The sequence below is a fragment of the Scyliorhinus torazame genome, chromosome 2 (assembly GCF_047496885.1).
Source record: "Scyliorhinus torazame isolate Kashiwa2021f chromosome 2, sScyTor2.1, whole genome shotgun sequence".
Lineage (NCBI taxonomy): Eukaryota > Metazoa > Chordata > Chondrichthyes > Carcharhiniformes > Scyliorhinidae > Scyliorhinus > Scyliorhinus torazame.
In genome coordinates, this window is record NC_092708.1 from 241,807,129 (window position 1) to 241,821,257 (window position 14,129).

At 53.9% G+C, this 14,129-nt stretch overlaps 1 protein-coding gene across 1 annotated transcript in view; it reads left to right on the top strand.

Moving 5' to 3' along the window:
• Positions 1 to 258: 258 nt before the first annotated feature.
• LOC140396855 (acyl-coenzyme A thioesterase 1-like) overlaps positions 259 to 14,129 on the top strand; it is a 47,787-nt gene continuing 33,916 nt past the window's right edge. The window contains exon 1 of the mRNA XM_072485637.1: positions 259 to 1,080. Within this exon, the coding sequence (XP_072341738.1) occupies positions 324 to 1,080 (757 nt within the window). The 5' untranslated portion in view covers positions 259 to 323. The remainder of the gene's footprint in view (positions 1,081 to 14,129) is intronic.

A 14,129-nucleotide genomic window follows, 5' to 3' on the forward strand; every position in this document is an offset into this window, starting at 1 on the left:
TGGAGATCGAAGACAAATATAAATGGACCATGAGCAATGTGTCTTCCATCTCGACGTTCAACACTGCTCGACCGAGGGGGAGAAGGTTGGTTGTTCCCGTGTCCACCTTTCCGGTGCAAAGGGTCTAATGGGAAGTTCACACGGGAGAGCCACCTTTCTCTGTTCAGCACATCGCCGCCACCGAGAGACAGAGGAATTTGAAAGGTTTTGGGGAGTGAGCAGGGTGGGACAAATGGCCTGTTTCTCTGCAGCTTCAGTGCTGTTGAGGTGCGGTGAGTTTTTTTCTCACCTGACTGGAAGGGTCTGGTTTGCACCATGAGGCGATGCAAAACACAAATACCAAAAAAAGCTGCTGTGTTCCCAGGGAGTGGCCTTGTGCCCAATCCCGATGGAAAACTGGGCGCTCACAACAGATGAGAGAGGGTGGAACCTCCCAGAGAGTTGGAGAACCATTGCAACAGACCAAGCTGCAAACGGTGTGGGCCATCCCTCACTCCGGCTGCCAGTCACTGCCCCTGGTTTCCATGTTCCTGTGCAGCCTGCCCCGGGTGGCTGGCAGCAGCTCCCGCTCCTTCCTGCGCCGCCCCCTCCCCCTGCCTCACCGAGCCGCCATGGCCGTGAGTGTCCAGCTTCAGCCCAGCCCCGACTCCCTCTTCGACCAGCCGCTCCGGGTGCGGGTGAGCGGCCTCGCCCCGCTCCAGCAGGTCACCATGAAGGCTTGGCTCCGCGACGAGAAGGAGCAGCTCTTCCGCTCCTCCGCCTTGTACCTGGCGGACGCACGCGGCCACCTGGACCTGGCTCACTCCCCGGCCCTGGGCGGCCACTACACCGGCACACAGCCCATGGGGCTCGTCTGGTCGCTCAGCCCCCACACTCCATTCACTCGCCTCGTCAAGAGGGACGTGGCCTCCTCTCCCCTCTCTCTCCACATCGAGGTCTTTGATGGACACTGGAGCCTGGAGCAGCTCCCACACCAGCCTCTGGCCACTTCCACCAACCAACGTTGGTTCATGAAGAAAGGGGTGAGCAGGATCCCAGTCAGAGACGGCAGGGTCCGAGGCACCCTTTTCATCCCACCTGGTAAGGCTTGATTTTCAATCCAACATCAACTTTATTCTGAACTGTCCTCAGCACTCAGACCCAATCACCCCAAATAACATGTCTTGGCACAATTGGACTCTATAAAATGCTTCTTCTAAAAATGAACAATCATAGTACTTTTGCTTTAGGAAATAATTTTCAAATCATTATCTTTAAAGTGGGAATTTAAGTTTAAAGATTTCACATTTTTAACACAATGTGAAATGAAATTGTATTTTATTAACTTTTCAAACATTTTTTCTGTAATTTATATTGTAGCCTGGCTTGAATTTAGACACATGAGCGAGCATCTACTAACAGAGGTTACTTTTTAGGAAGCATTTGAAATTAAATGAAAATCGCCACATTCCGCACCTGTTCGGGGAGGATGTTACAGGAATTGAACCGTGCTGCTGGCCTGCCTTGGTCTGCTTTAAAAGCCAGCTCTTTCACCCTGTGCTAAGCCAGACTACTTCTAAATGTTTGCATCACCACATTTAGGCATTTTAATCGGAAGTGTAACATACTGATCCGAGGAGACAATTTCCATTGATTCTTGAGGGGTGAACATTGGCTAAAATAAGACCAATAGCTTTTTACCATTTGAAAAGCAAGTGTGTTGTAAGTAGTTTTAGCCACACTGCGGTTTCTGCAATGTCGGGGTTAGGCTCTCCTTTTGGCTGCCTAACGCCCGGGGATTAGCGAAGGAAGATTTGGATAACATCCTTTCACCAAATTTGACACGTTGCATCAAATAAATTCCTAAAATCTTGGAAGTGCAGATAACGTGATTCATGCTCAGCTTGATTGATGTGTGCCATCTCCCTACAGAGCTCTCTGCATTGTTCCATTCCCTTATTCTACCCCATTCTCATCAAAATGTGCATTTATCAACACCTTCCCTTCCCTTTTACAAGGTGACATCGATGTTGGTTCCACCACGATTCCCGATGGAGTGTTTTATTTTCTGTTTTGCTTTTGGGGGTGGCAGGGTTGTAGGATCAATGATCCCCTTATCCTCTTAATGACGACCTGCAATTGATAGCCTTTTTGTTATATTACGATGCTAGACCAGACCCCAACAGTGACTAGGATACTCTGGACCAAAACCTCACTATTTATTTATATTTTGTCAGACTGTGAGTAAAAGATACTATGCGCCTGAAGTGATTGCATGAATAAATCAGAATATGGGGCGAGATTCTCCGACCCCCACCGGGTCGGAGAATCGCCGTGGGCTGTCGTGAATCCCGCCCCCGCCGCCCGCCGAATTCTCCGAAGGGAGAAAAGTCGGCGGGGCGTCAATCGCGCCGCACACCTCGGAGAATGGCACGGGTGGGCGCAAGGCAATGGATTTCGGGGCTGCCGATATTCTCCCGTCCGGATGGGCCGAAGTCCCGCCGATGTGATCACGGGTCACGTCGGCGTAAATCAAACCACCTATTAATTGGCGTCAACCAGTGCTCATGGTTGACCCCGACCAGCGTGGAGGTGGGTGACGGCCTGGGGGGTTGGCCGCTGGAGAGGCGATGGCGTGGCCGCAGTCTGTATGTGTGGGGGAGAGGTGTGTGTAGGGTTGTGTGTGTGTGTGTGTGTGTGTGTGTGTGTGCGGCGGGGGGGGGGGGGGTTAGAGTGGGCTGGGCCCCGTGGGAGTGCCGGAAGGGGGGGGTGAGTGCCGGGGACGGGAGGATGACTGCCGGGGAGGGGGACAGGGGTCCGTGCCGGGGAGGGGGCATGGAGGTGCGTGCCGACGGGGGGGACGGGTCCATGCCGGGGGGGTCCATGCCGGGGAGGGGGGGTGGTCCGTGCCAGGGAGGGGGACGAGGGGGGGGGGGTCCATGCCGGGGAGGGGGGGTGCGAGGGCAAGTGAGTTGGTCCACCTGGCCAGGTGCCAGCCTCCAACAGTCGGACCCATGCGGTCCATGCCACCTGGCTGGGGGGAGGAGGGGGTATGGGCAATGATGACATGTCGTCATTCCCCCCCACCCCCAGGCCATCATGTTTTCCGGTCAGCCAGCAATGTTGGCCGCCATGGCGGCAGCCGCTAATGTCCATGTTGCCCTGGATGAGTAGGAGGAGCGTGCCAGAGAGGCGGCGCAGGCTGCATCAGAGGGGCAGGCGGCAGCCGACCAGGCTGGAGGGACACACGCCCGACAGGACGAGGAGGGGGAGGAGGACGTCGCGGCCCCACGGCAACGGAGGCACCCGAGGACGCCCCGTGTGTACCGTTCCCGGCAGTCATACCAGGACCTCACAGACCGGGAATGTAGGAGGAGACTCCGGTTGAGCCGGGAAACCGTGGCACACATCTGCCACCTGCTGGCGCGCCTGTCACCGCGTGGCACTAGCGGGGGACACCCTCTTCCCCGTGTCCATCAAGGTTACGGTGGCACTGAACTTTTATGCAACGGGGTCATTCCAGGCACCGAGTGGGGACCTGTCCGGCATATCGCAGACATTGGTGCACCGGTGCATGCGGGCAGTGACAGACGCCCTATATGCCATTGCGCACCGCTACATCCACTTCCCTGTGGACCGGGCCAGCCAGGATGCCCGGGCCGTGGGCTTCTCTGCTGTGGCCGGGTTCCCCATGGTCCAGGGCGCGATTGATGGGATGCACGTCGCCGTGCGGCCACCTGCAGATAACAGGGCTGTGTTCACCAATACGAAGGGGACCTATTCGATGAACATACAGGTGGTCTGCGACCACCGCATGATGATCCTGCACATCTGCGCCCGTTACCCGGGCAGTGTACACGACTCATACGTGTTGTCGCAATCATACATCCCCGACATGTACGAGGGACCCCATCCCCGGCTGAGGGGCTGGTTGCTGGGCGACAGGGGCTACCCATTGCGATCGTGGCTGATGACGCCTATACGGAGGCCACGTAATGAGGCGGAGAACCGCTACAATGATGCCCATGTAGCGACAAGGGGAGTGATTGAGAGGTGCTTTGACGTGCTGAAGATGCGTTTCAGGTGCCTGGACCTCTCTGGGGGCGCCCTCCAGTATCGGCCAGATAGGGTCGGCCGCATCATTGTAGTGTGCTGCGTCCTGCACAATATAGCCCAGCAGAGGGGCGATGTGCCGCAGGCAGAGGACGGCGGAGTGGAGTAGCAGCAGGAAGAGGCGCAGTCCTCCCCAGATGAGGGGGATGGGGGCAATGTATCTCTGGCTCCTAAAAGCTTTGTTGTATTTGAAACCAGGATTTTGTTCCAAACATGACTTTGGCAGTCAAACACACTCTAACCTAGGCTTTTAACCCTTACTTCACCAAACATTTAAAGTACAATATATCTGAAATTCCTACATTTATCATACCGCCCCTTAAGAAAATGAACTGGCAATATAAAAAAGATGGCTCCATTTTTCCAAAGCCTTTTACCTCTAAACATTTCTCATTAATAAACACAACTTATACTCTATAAGATACATATATTGTATTTTAAACATGCAAACCTAAACATGAGCATCATCCATTTCAGTCTTTCTTTTCCACCTACGAATGTTCCAGTCTTTTCACACTTCAATGTTGTGATAAAGCATTGACAATTGTACTTTTCCCATCCTGCTACATGTATAACTTTTAAGTCAAATGGTTGCAACAATAATTTCTATCTCAACAGTCTTGCATTTTGATCCTTAAACTTTTACAAACAAAATTAATGGATTATGGTCTTGATATACAATTGTCTCTGATGAATTGTTATCAACATGAATGTCAAAATGTTGTAACACCAATACCAAACTCAATGGGGTGAATTCTGCACCTCCCCAGCCGTGTGTTCCTCAGCAACGTGCCATCACTGGCAGCAGGATTCTCTGTTCAGCCACTGGCCAATGGGATTTCCCATTGTAGCCACCTCACGTAGCCAGGAAACCCACGGGCAGGGGTGCACTGCAGGCAGAATGGAAAATCCCACCCAGTGGTGGATTCACCCCAATGTCTCCATCTCAATGGTTGAATATTTCTTTTGAGAATTATTTAATTTCCAAGCAAAATTTCCATCCTTTAGTCACCTTCCTGCAGGAGTCCAGCACTAAAGCCCACATCACTCGCATCAATTGCCACCTTAAATTGCTTGTCATAATTATGTGTCACAACATGGGCTCAGTGGTTCACACAGTTTTCAGATTATCGAATGCCTCCTGATATTCCAATGTCCACTGAAATGTCCCGTGCTTTTTTCAGAAGTTCAGTCAGTGGAGCAACCGCACTGCTGAAATTTGGCATAAATTTCCTGCAGAAACCACTCATGCCCAGAAATCTCAGAGCTTCTCACCTCATTGATGGTATTGGAAACTCCCCAATAGTTTTTGTTTTCACACTCCACACTCGTCTGGGATCTGTGCCGCTGGCTGGGGTGCTCCTTCTAGGGCTGGAAGGAGTGGTTAGAGATGGACAGGGCATGGGCGGTGGGGTCGGGGTTGGCGGGTTAGGCTTCCAGCACGGCAGACGCCATGTTTTCTGGAGCGAATGATGCAGGCATCAGCCCTGCGCATGTGTGGCCCGGGACCCGCGATTCTCCGGCCGTTTTCCTCGCGATCCATGGGCTTTTTATGTGGTGCCGGAGCTAGCCCCTCACCAGTAACGGAATTGGTGAGGGGTTCATTCCGATTTTCTGGTCATGAAATTCCCGCGGATTCTCCGTTTGCGCCGGCACTTAGCCTCAGCAACGGAGAATTCCACCCTAGGTCTCCGGGTGCAAACTGCCAGACTGGCCGATGTCGAGAAGGGCCATGCCCCTGCTATTGCTGATTTTGGAGTACTTTCGTGTGAATGTCCGAAAAGACCATGCTGAGTCGGGTACGAAGTATGCAGCCAACTAGGAGTTCCACGGGAGTTACCCCAGTCAACGTATGCGGAATGGTTCTGTAACAAAACAAAAAACAAGCCTGTCTAGTGTCCATGGACACAGAAGACTGTTTCTCGAGGCCCCGTTTTAATGTCTGCATTGCACGCTGCACCAACCCATTGGAAGCTGGGTGGAGCGATGCGAATATGCCGTACACCATTCATCTTCCTGAAACCTGCAAACTCCTCACTTATGAAAGGATTGCCATTCTCCGTGACCAGCACCTCGGGCAGGCCATGCGTGCTAAAAGATAAACGCATCTTCTCTATGGTTGCACAGGACGTTGTTCCTGCCATCCTATGTACATTGAGCCACTTTGATTAGGCATCAATGAAAAAGAGGAATATGGACCCTTGAAAAGGGCCAGCACAGTCGGCATGTAAGCGTACCCAAGCCTAGCCTGGCCGGGTGGTGCAGGGGCATGGCTGGCGGAAGCTTCCAGACATAACTCTGCGGCAACATTTTCATTTTTGTCACGCCCGGATGACCATTGTGGAGGTCCTTTATAATCTTTATCTTTAATATTGTCACACGTAGGCTTACACTACAGTGAAGTTCATGTGAAAAGGTATCAGCTCCTGCCCACACGCGTCCCCCACAACAGGATATCGTCTTCTACGCTGAATTCAGACAGCTTGGAGGAAAATGGCCTCAACTCGCCCAGGTGCGGTCTATGTTGCCCACCATATAAGACTACGTGCCAAACCTTGGATAGGACCGGGTCTGTCTGGGTCCACTCATGGTTCCACGATGCCATGACAGGTAATAACTCCATAAAATCCAGGGTCACAACCACCTCACCCGTCGTGGGGCCGGTCGACAAAGGCAACTGGCTCAGTGCATTGGCATTCACTATCTGCGTCTCTGGTTTATGCTCCAAAGAATAGGCAGCGAGCAGCAAAACCCAGCGCTGGATCCGGGTGGAAACAATGGGCAGAACCGGCTTATCCTCTCTGAAAAGTCCAAGCAGAGGCTTATGATCGGTCGCAATAGCAAAGTGGCGGCCATAAACATACTGGTGGAAGTATTTCACCACAAAGACCGCCGCCAGACCCTCCTTCTCGATCTGTGCACATTTCTTTTCCGCTGCAGTCAATGTGCGGGAGGTGAACACTTGTTGCCTTTTTTGCTTGCTCTAAATATGGCAGTCAATAAGGTTGCCCTTTTATCTAGATAGTGATATGGTATGCTCTCAGAGTCGCCAGGTATCAAATGATACCGCCATAAGGTTCAACCGGGTATCGATCAAAGAGCCAAACAACCAGTTAGTTAGTTCAAGATCAATGGTACTTTATTTACACACAAGATCAATTTACACATGCAAAATAAACACTACTAGTTAAACTACACCTAACAACTATGACAACCTGTACTTAACTTCAGTCACCCGGCTTAGGTCAGAGGAACAGTGGCCTTTGTTCGAATCTGGATCTACCGGGTCTGAAGAAGTAACTGCTGTTCAGCTGGGCTCAGTCTGGTAGCAGACGTTGAACTTGAACTTGCTTCTGGTGGTGCTGCGATTGGAGATGGACGTTGCCGGAGCGCCAGGTCCAAAAGAGATCGAACACATGGCGGTGTTTCTCTTTATCCTCGGGGGGTTTTGCGCTCTTTTGGGCGGTCCTTAGGTTTGGACCCAATTAATTGGGCAGTTCTCGATCACTGCCCTCGATCTGAGCCAATAAAGGGGCGGGTGCCTTGATGGCTGGACGTGTCCTAAGCGGTCATTGACCTTGCTATTTATGCTTCCTGCGTAAAGGGAGTGACGGCGAAATGTCTGGGCTTGTATCGGTTACCTGAGTATCAATCCTTTGTCTTACGGAGATGGGCCATTAAAATGCTAATCGGTTGGGGGTTTTGATGCTGTCTGGATTCTCTGCTCACGAATATACATGCAGGCTCTGCGCCTGCCTGAATCTTACATTGTCCCTATTTCCCATTGGGCTGTGCGAACGTCCATGTTTCTTGTTGTAAGTGGCCATCCCAGATGGCTACATACTATCGGCCGCTTGGTTCCGTTCTCCATCTTGTGGGACTGGACGGCCCCATTACTATATGGGGATGCATCACATGTGATGATCAAAGGCTTTGCAGGATCATAGTGGGTTAGTAACCTGGATGACGACAATTGTTGCTTCACCTGCTGAAATGCGGTTTCCTGCAGCTGACCCCAAACCCAGGAGTGATTCTTCTTCAACAGAAGGTGTAATGGGGCCAGCATGACTGCCAGATTGGGGAGAAACTTCCCATCATAATTTATGAGGCCGAGAAAAGAACGAAAAACCGAAGCGTCCATCGGGGTGGGGGCCTGTTGGATTGCGCACACCTTCTCCGAAACGGGTTAACCTTCGCGGTCCACCCAATAACCTAGGTAGATCACTTCTTCGCCTGAAAGATGCACTTTGCGCAAAGTAAACAGATTTCTACCTCCGAGAAGTATTTAAACACAGCCTCCAAATTATCCAAATGCTCTTGCTCCGAAACTCCTGTAATCAAGATGCCGTCTACATAAATACCAATAGGTGGCAACCCTTGCAAGATACTCTCCATGACGCATTGAAAAATAGCACAGGCAGAGGACACTCCAAAAGGCAACCATGTAGACTCATATAGGACCCTGTGCATATTAATGGTAACATACTGTCAAGAGACAGGGTCCAACTCTAGCTGCAGATAAGCAGGGGGTCCAGGGGGTGATCAATGGGATGCATGTCACCCGATGGCCACCGGCGGATAACAGGCCGATGTTCACAAACAGAAAGGGCTACCACTCCATGAACGTTCAGCTCACCTGTGACCATCAGATGCGGATTATGCACGTCTGCACCCGATACCCGGGCAGTATACATGACTCTTTCATCTTGGAAAACTCGGTGACCCCTGACATGTTTGAGGTGCATCCCCCCCCCCCCCCCACCTGCCCGGCTGCGGCTCTGGCTCTGGGCGATAGGGGTTACCCGTTGTGGTCGTGGCTGATGACGCCTATACGGACGCCACAGATCGACGCGGAGACCCACTACAATGATGCCCATCCGGCAACCAGGGGTGTTGTCAGGAGGTGCTTCGGGGTCCTGAAGATGCGCATCAGGGGCCCTCCAGTACGATGCTAGGGGGGTAGCCCGCATCATAGTGGTCTGCTGCATCCGCCACAATGTAGCCCAGCAGAGGGGCAATATGCTGGAGGAGCTTGAGGAGGAAGAGCAGGCCTCGTCAGATGAGGAGCTTGAGGGTGTGGGGGACAATGAGCGAGACGTGGGGCTGGCCAGGCACAGGAGGCTGCACAACGCCAGGGCCAGTGCGCACAGGATGCATTCGTCTCGACAAGCTTCACTGATCAGAGGGGAGTGGGGTCACTGGCCAGGGGCACGAACACCACCATCCCAGACCCGCACCTCCCACACCACCAAATCCCCTCACCTCCCACACCACCAAACCACCCGCATGCACCCTCCGTCCATTACATACCTGCGGCACTACGAGCTGGGGGCACTGGGTTGGCAGTGAAAGAGAGTCTGGTCCATGGGATGGAGGATGATGACAGCCTGCTCTGCGATGAGCTCCGGTGCTCCACATCGTATGACAATGTCTGACTCCTGCCCACATTAGCACCTTCTGATGTGTTGGGTGTTCTGGATCACATACAGGTCACCAACACTTGAAATAGTGCAACACTTTTTTATTGAATCATTAACTGTTTAAACATACTCAGACTGTGGGTAAGTACGATACGAGCTTTAACTAAAGACCTTTGCCTTCTCCTAACCAGTTGATGCACTCAGCAAACGGTGAATGTCTGTGTTACAGGCTGTGAGCTCAGTCCTCCTAGCTAGCTGCAACTCGAATGAGCGGGAACTCTGATGCCCCCTGTCTTTATAGTGCGTGTGCTCTCACTGGTGATTGGCTGCGGTGTTGTGTGTGTTGATTGGTCCCACTGTGTGTCCATCAGTGTGTCTGCACCATGATATACTGGCGTATATTATGACATCCCCCCTTTTATTAAAAATGTACCTGCGTGGCAATAAATAGTGTATGGTGAATGTTCCTGACTATGGGCGAAATTCTCCCGAAACGGTGCGATGTCCGCCGACTGGCGCCCAAAACGGCGCCAATCAGACGGGCATCGCGCCGCCCCAAAGGTGCGGAATGCTCCGCATCTTTGGGGGCCGAGCCCCAACATTGAGGGGCTAGGCCGACGCCGGAGGAATTTCTGCCCCGCCAGCTGGCGGAAACGGCCTTTGTTGCCCCGCCAGCTGGCGCGGAAATGACATCCCCGGGCGGCGCATGCGCGGGAGCGTCAGCGGCCGCTGACAGTTTCCCACGCATGCGCAGTGGAGGGAGTCTCTTCTGCCTCCGCCATGGTGGAGACATGGTGGGCCCCGATCGCGGGCCAGGCCACCATGGGGGCACCCCCCGGGGCCAGATCGCCCCGCGCCCCCCCCAGGACCCCGGAGCCTGCCCACGCCGCCTAGTCCCGCCGTTGAAAAGGTGGTTTAATCCATGCCGGCGGGACAGGCAATTTATCGCCGGGACATCGGCCCATCCGGGCCGGAGAGTCCAGCAGGGTGGGGGGCCGCCAACCGGCGCGGCCCGATTCCCGCCCCCGCCGAATATCCGGTACCGGAGACTTCGGCAACCGGCGGGGGCGGGATTCACGGCAGCCCCCGGCGATTCTCCAACCCGGCGGGGGGTCGGAGAATGACACCCTATGTGTGTGCGAAATAGTTACAGGACTATGTCCATGAAAACAAAGCTATTTATAGGACAGGTGTGTTAGCAAACCACACCCATATGTTCTGGGCATGCCCAGCGCTGGAGGAATTTTGGAAGGGCGTAGCGAGGACTGTGTCGAGGGTGGTAGGATCCAGGGTCAAACCGGGCTGGGGGCTCGCAATATTTGGGGTTGCAGGGGAGCCAGCAGTGCAGGAAGCGAAAGAGGCCGGAATTCTGGCCTTTGCGTCCCTGGTAGCTCGGCGAAGGATTCTGCTTCAGTGGAAGGATGCGAGGCCCCCAAGCGTGGAATCCTGGATCAACGATATGGCGGGGTTTATTAAGTTGGAGAGGGTGAAATTCACCTTGAGAGGGTCGGTACAAGGGTTCTTTAGGCGGTGGCGACCGTTCTTAGACTTCCTGGCAGAGCGGTAGACATTGGTGAGGGGGGGTGGCACTTTATTTATTTTTTGTTTTTTTTTGTTTTTGTTATTTACACTGGAGGGTCTGAGGGGGTGTATATACTTGTATTAAGTCAGGGTGTTAATGTTAATTTATTATTTATCTACAGGGAGGGAGGGGGGTATGGAGGGTTGTTTTTCTGGACTGTGTTTTGTACTTAACCCTGTTGGGTTTCTTTTTCATTTTGTTATTGATATTTTATGAAAACCTTTAATAAATTTTTTTTTAAAAATGAAAATTAAGCTATTTACATGGGAAGGTGCCTGGTGCAGAAAAACAGTATGTCACACAAATAACGAGATGAACACTATATACAAACCACTTGAACGATTAAACGGAAGAACAGAACAAATCAGAAAGTCCGTATGTCCACAAAGTTCACAAATTATGGGCGAGATTCTCCACTCCCACGCCGGTTGGGAAAATCGCCTGGGCGCCAAAAATTCCCGGGACGCCGGTCCGGCGCCCTCCCGCAATTCTCCCAAGCGACGGGAACGGCCCCATCGTGTTCCGCGGGCGGCAGGCCGGAGAATCGCCGGAGACACCCAAAATGGCGATTCTCCGGCACCCCCGCTATTCTCAGGCCCGGATGGGCCGAGCGGCTAGGCCAAAACGGCGGGTTCCCCCCGGCGCCGTCCACACCTGATCGCTGCCATCGGGAACAGAGCGGGAACACTGGGGGGGGGATTCTGCACCGGGGGGTACCTCAAATGTGGCATGGCCCGCGATCGGTGCCCACTGATCGTCGGGCCGTCCTCTCTGAAGGAGGACCTCCTTCCTTCCGCGACCCCGCGTCATCTATGTGGCGCCGCCTTTACGCGGCGACAAGGCCTGGCACGTGTAGAATCGGTCGGGATCGGGGCCGTTTCACGCCGTCGCGAACCTCGACGGCGTTCACGACGGCGTGGGCACTTTGGCGCGGGAGTGGAGAATCCCGCCCTAAGTCTCTGAGGTGCGCGACGAATTCTGGTTGACCGCCTCAAGGGTGGGTCGGGAGCCGCCGGCTGAGGAGCGGGCTGGACTGCGTCAGAGCGAGGAGGATGCAGAGTGACCGGGATCTCTGCATAGTCCAGGTCAGGGTCAACAGGAGGGCGTGGCAATGGTGTAGGATCATGTAGCGAGCGCGGAATGAGACGAAGGGCACGTCGATTGCGGCGCAGAATGGAACCATCCGGTAGACGAGCCAGGAACGAGCGGGGAGCCACCTGCCGAAGAACCACAGCGGTTGCAGACCAGCCACCATCCGGAAGATGGATGCAAACGTCATCTGGAGCCAGAGCCAGGAGATCAGCTGCACGGGCGTCATGAGCCGCCTTGTGCTGTGCACGAGACAGCTGCATTTGTTGAAGGACCGGAACGTGGTCGAGGTCTAGGACATGAATGGATGGCACCGTCGTCCTCCGGGTGCGACCCATGAGCAGCTGGGCTGGCGACAGGCCAGTGGACAGTGGGGCTGAGCGATAGGCCAGCAAGGTGAGGTAGAAATCGGACCCAGCCTTGCAGAGGAGCCGGTTGACGATGTGGACGCCCTTCTCCGCTTTGCCGTTGGATTGGGGGTACAGGGGACTGGATGCCATATGCACAAAGTTGTACCGCCTGGCAAAGTTGGACCATTCCTGGCTTGCGAAGCAGGGGCCATTGTCCGACATCACAGTGAGTGGGATGCCATGACGAGCAAAGGTGTCCTTACAGGCACGGATGACTGCAGACGATGTGATGTGTAAACGTACCACCTCCGGGTAGTTTGAAAAGTAGTCTACAATCAGGACATAGTCCCTGCCCAGCGCGTGGAACAGGTCGATGCCCACCTTGGTCCAAGGGGACGTGACCAACTCATGGGGCTGTCTCACGTGGTTGGGCTGGCTGGAACCGCTGACAGGTGGGGCAGTTGAGCACTGTGTTGGCTATGTCGCCATTGATGCCGGGCCTGTACACTGCCTCTCGGGCCCGTCGGCGGCACTTTTCCATGCCAAGATGGCCCTCATGTAGCTGTTCCAAGACGAGCTGGCGCATGCTATGCGGGATGATAATGCGGTCCAGTTTCAGGAGAACACCATCTACTACCGCCAGATCATCTCTGACGTTATAGAACTGCGGGTATTGGCCCTTAAGCCACCCGTCTGTTAGCAAAGGGTCAGCCGCCGTCTCACGAATTTGGATGAGGCGTTCATTCGTGGCAGGTAGATTGGAGGCCACGAAGTCCACATGGGCGTCAACCTGGCAGACGAATCCCGCTGGGTCACACGGAGTGTTGACAGCCCTGGAGAGAGCGTCGGCAATGATGAGGTCTTTGCCTGGGGTGTATACCAGCTGGAAGTCGTATCGCCGGAGCTTGAGAAGAATACGCTGGAGGCGAGGCGTCATGTAGTTCAAGTCTTTCTGTATTATACTGACCAGCGGGCGATGGTCGGTCTCGACGGTGAATTGAGGAAGTCCGTACACATAATCGTGAAACTTGACGACACCGGTCAGAAGGCCCAGGCACTCCTTTTCTATCTGCGCGTTCCGTGGGGGTCATGGCGCATATGCAACGGGGGCCCATGATGAGACCACATCGCGTTGCAGGAGCACTGCCCCAATGCCGGATTGACTGGCATCGGTCGAAATTTTGATCTCTTTTGCTGGATCAAAGAAAGCTAAGACCGGGGCCGTGGTGAGTTTGGTTTTGAGTTCTCTCCATTCGCGCTTGTGGGCAGGAAGCCATTGGAAGTCTGTCGTCTTCCTGACCAGGTTCCTGAGAGCTGTGGTATGAGAGGCGAGGTTAGGGATGAATTTCCCTAAAAGGTTGACCATGCCCAGAAATCGGAGGACCGCCTTCTTGTCCTCTGGCGTTTTCATGGCTGTGATAGCAGCCACCTTGTCCGCATCCGGCCGCACACCCAACTGGGAGATGTGGTCCCCTAGGAACTTGAGTTCCGTCTGACCAAAGGAGCATTTGGCTCTGTTGAGGTGTAGGCCCTGCTCACGTATGCTTTTGACACGCGCTGGAGGCGACTGATATGCTCCTGCGGGGTGGTGGACCA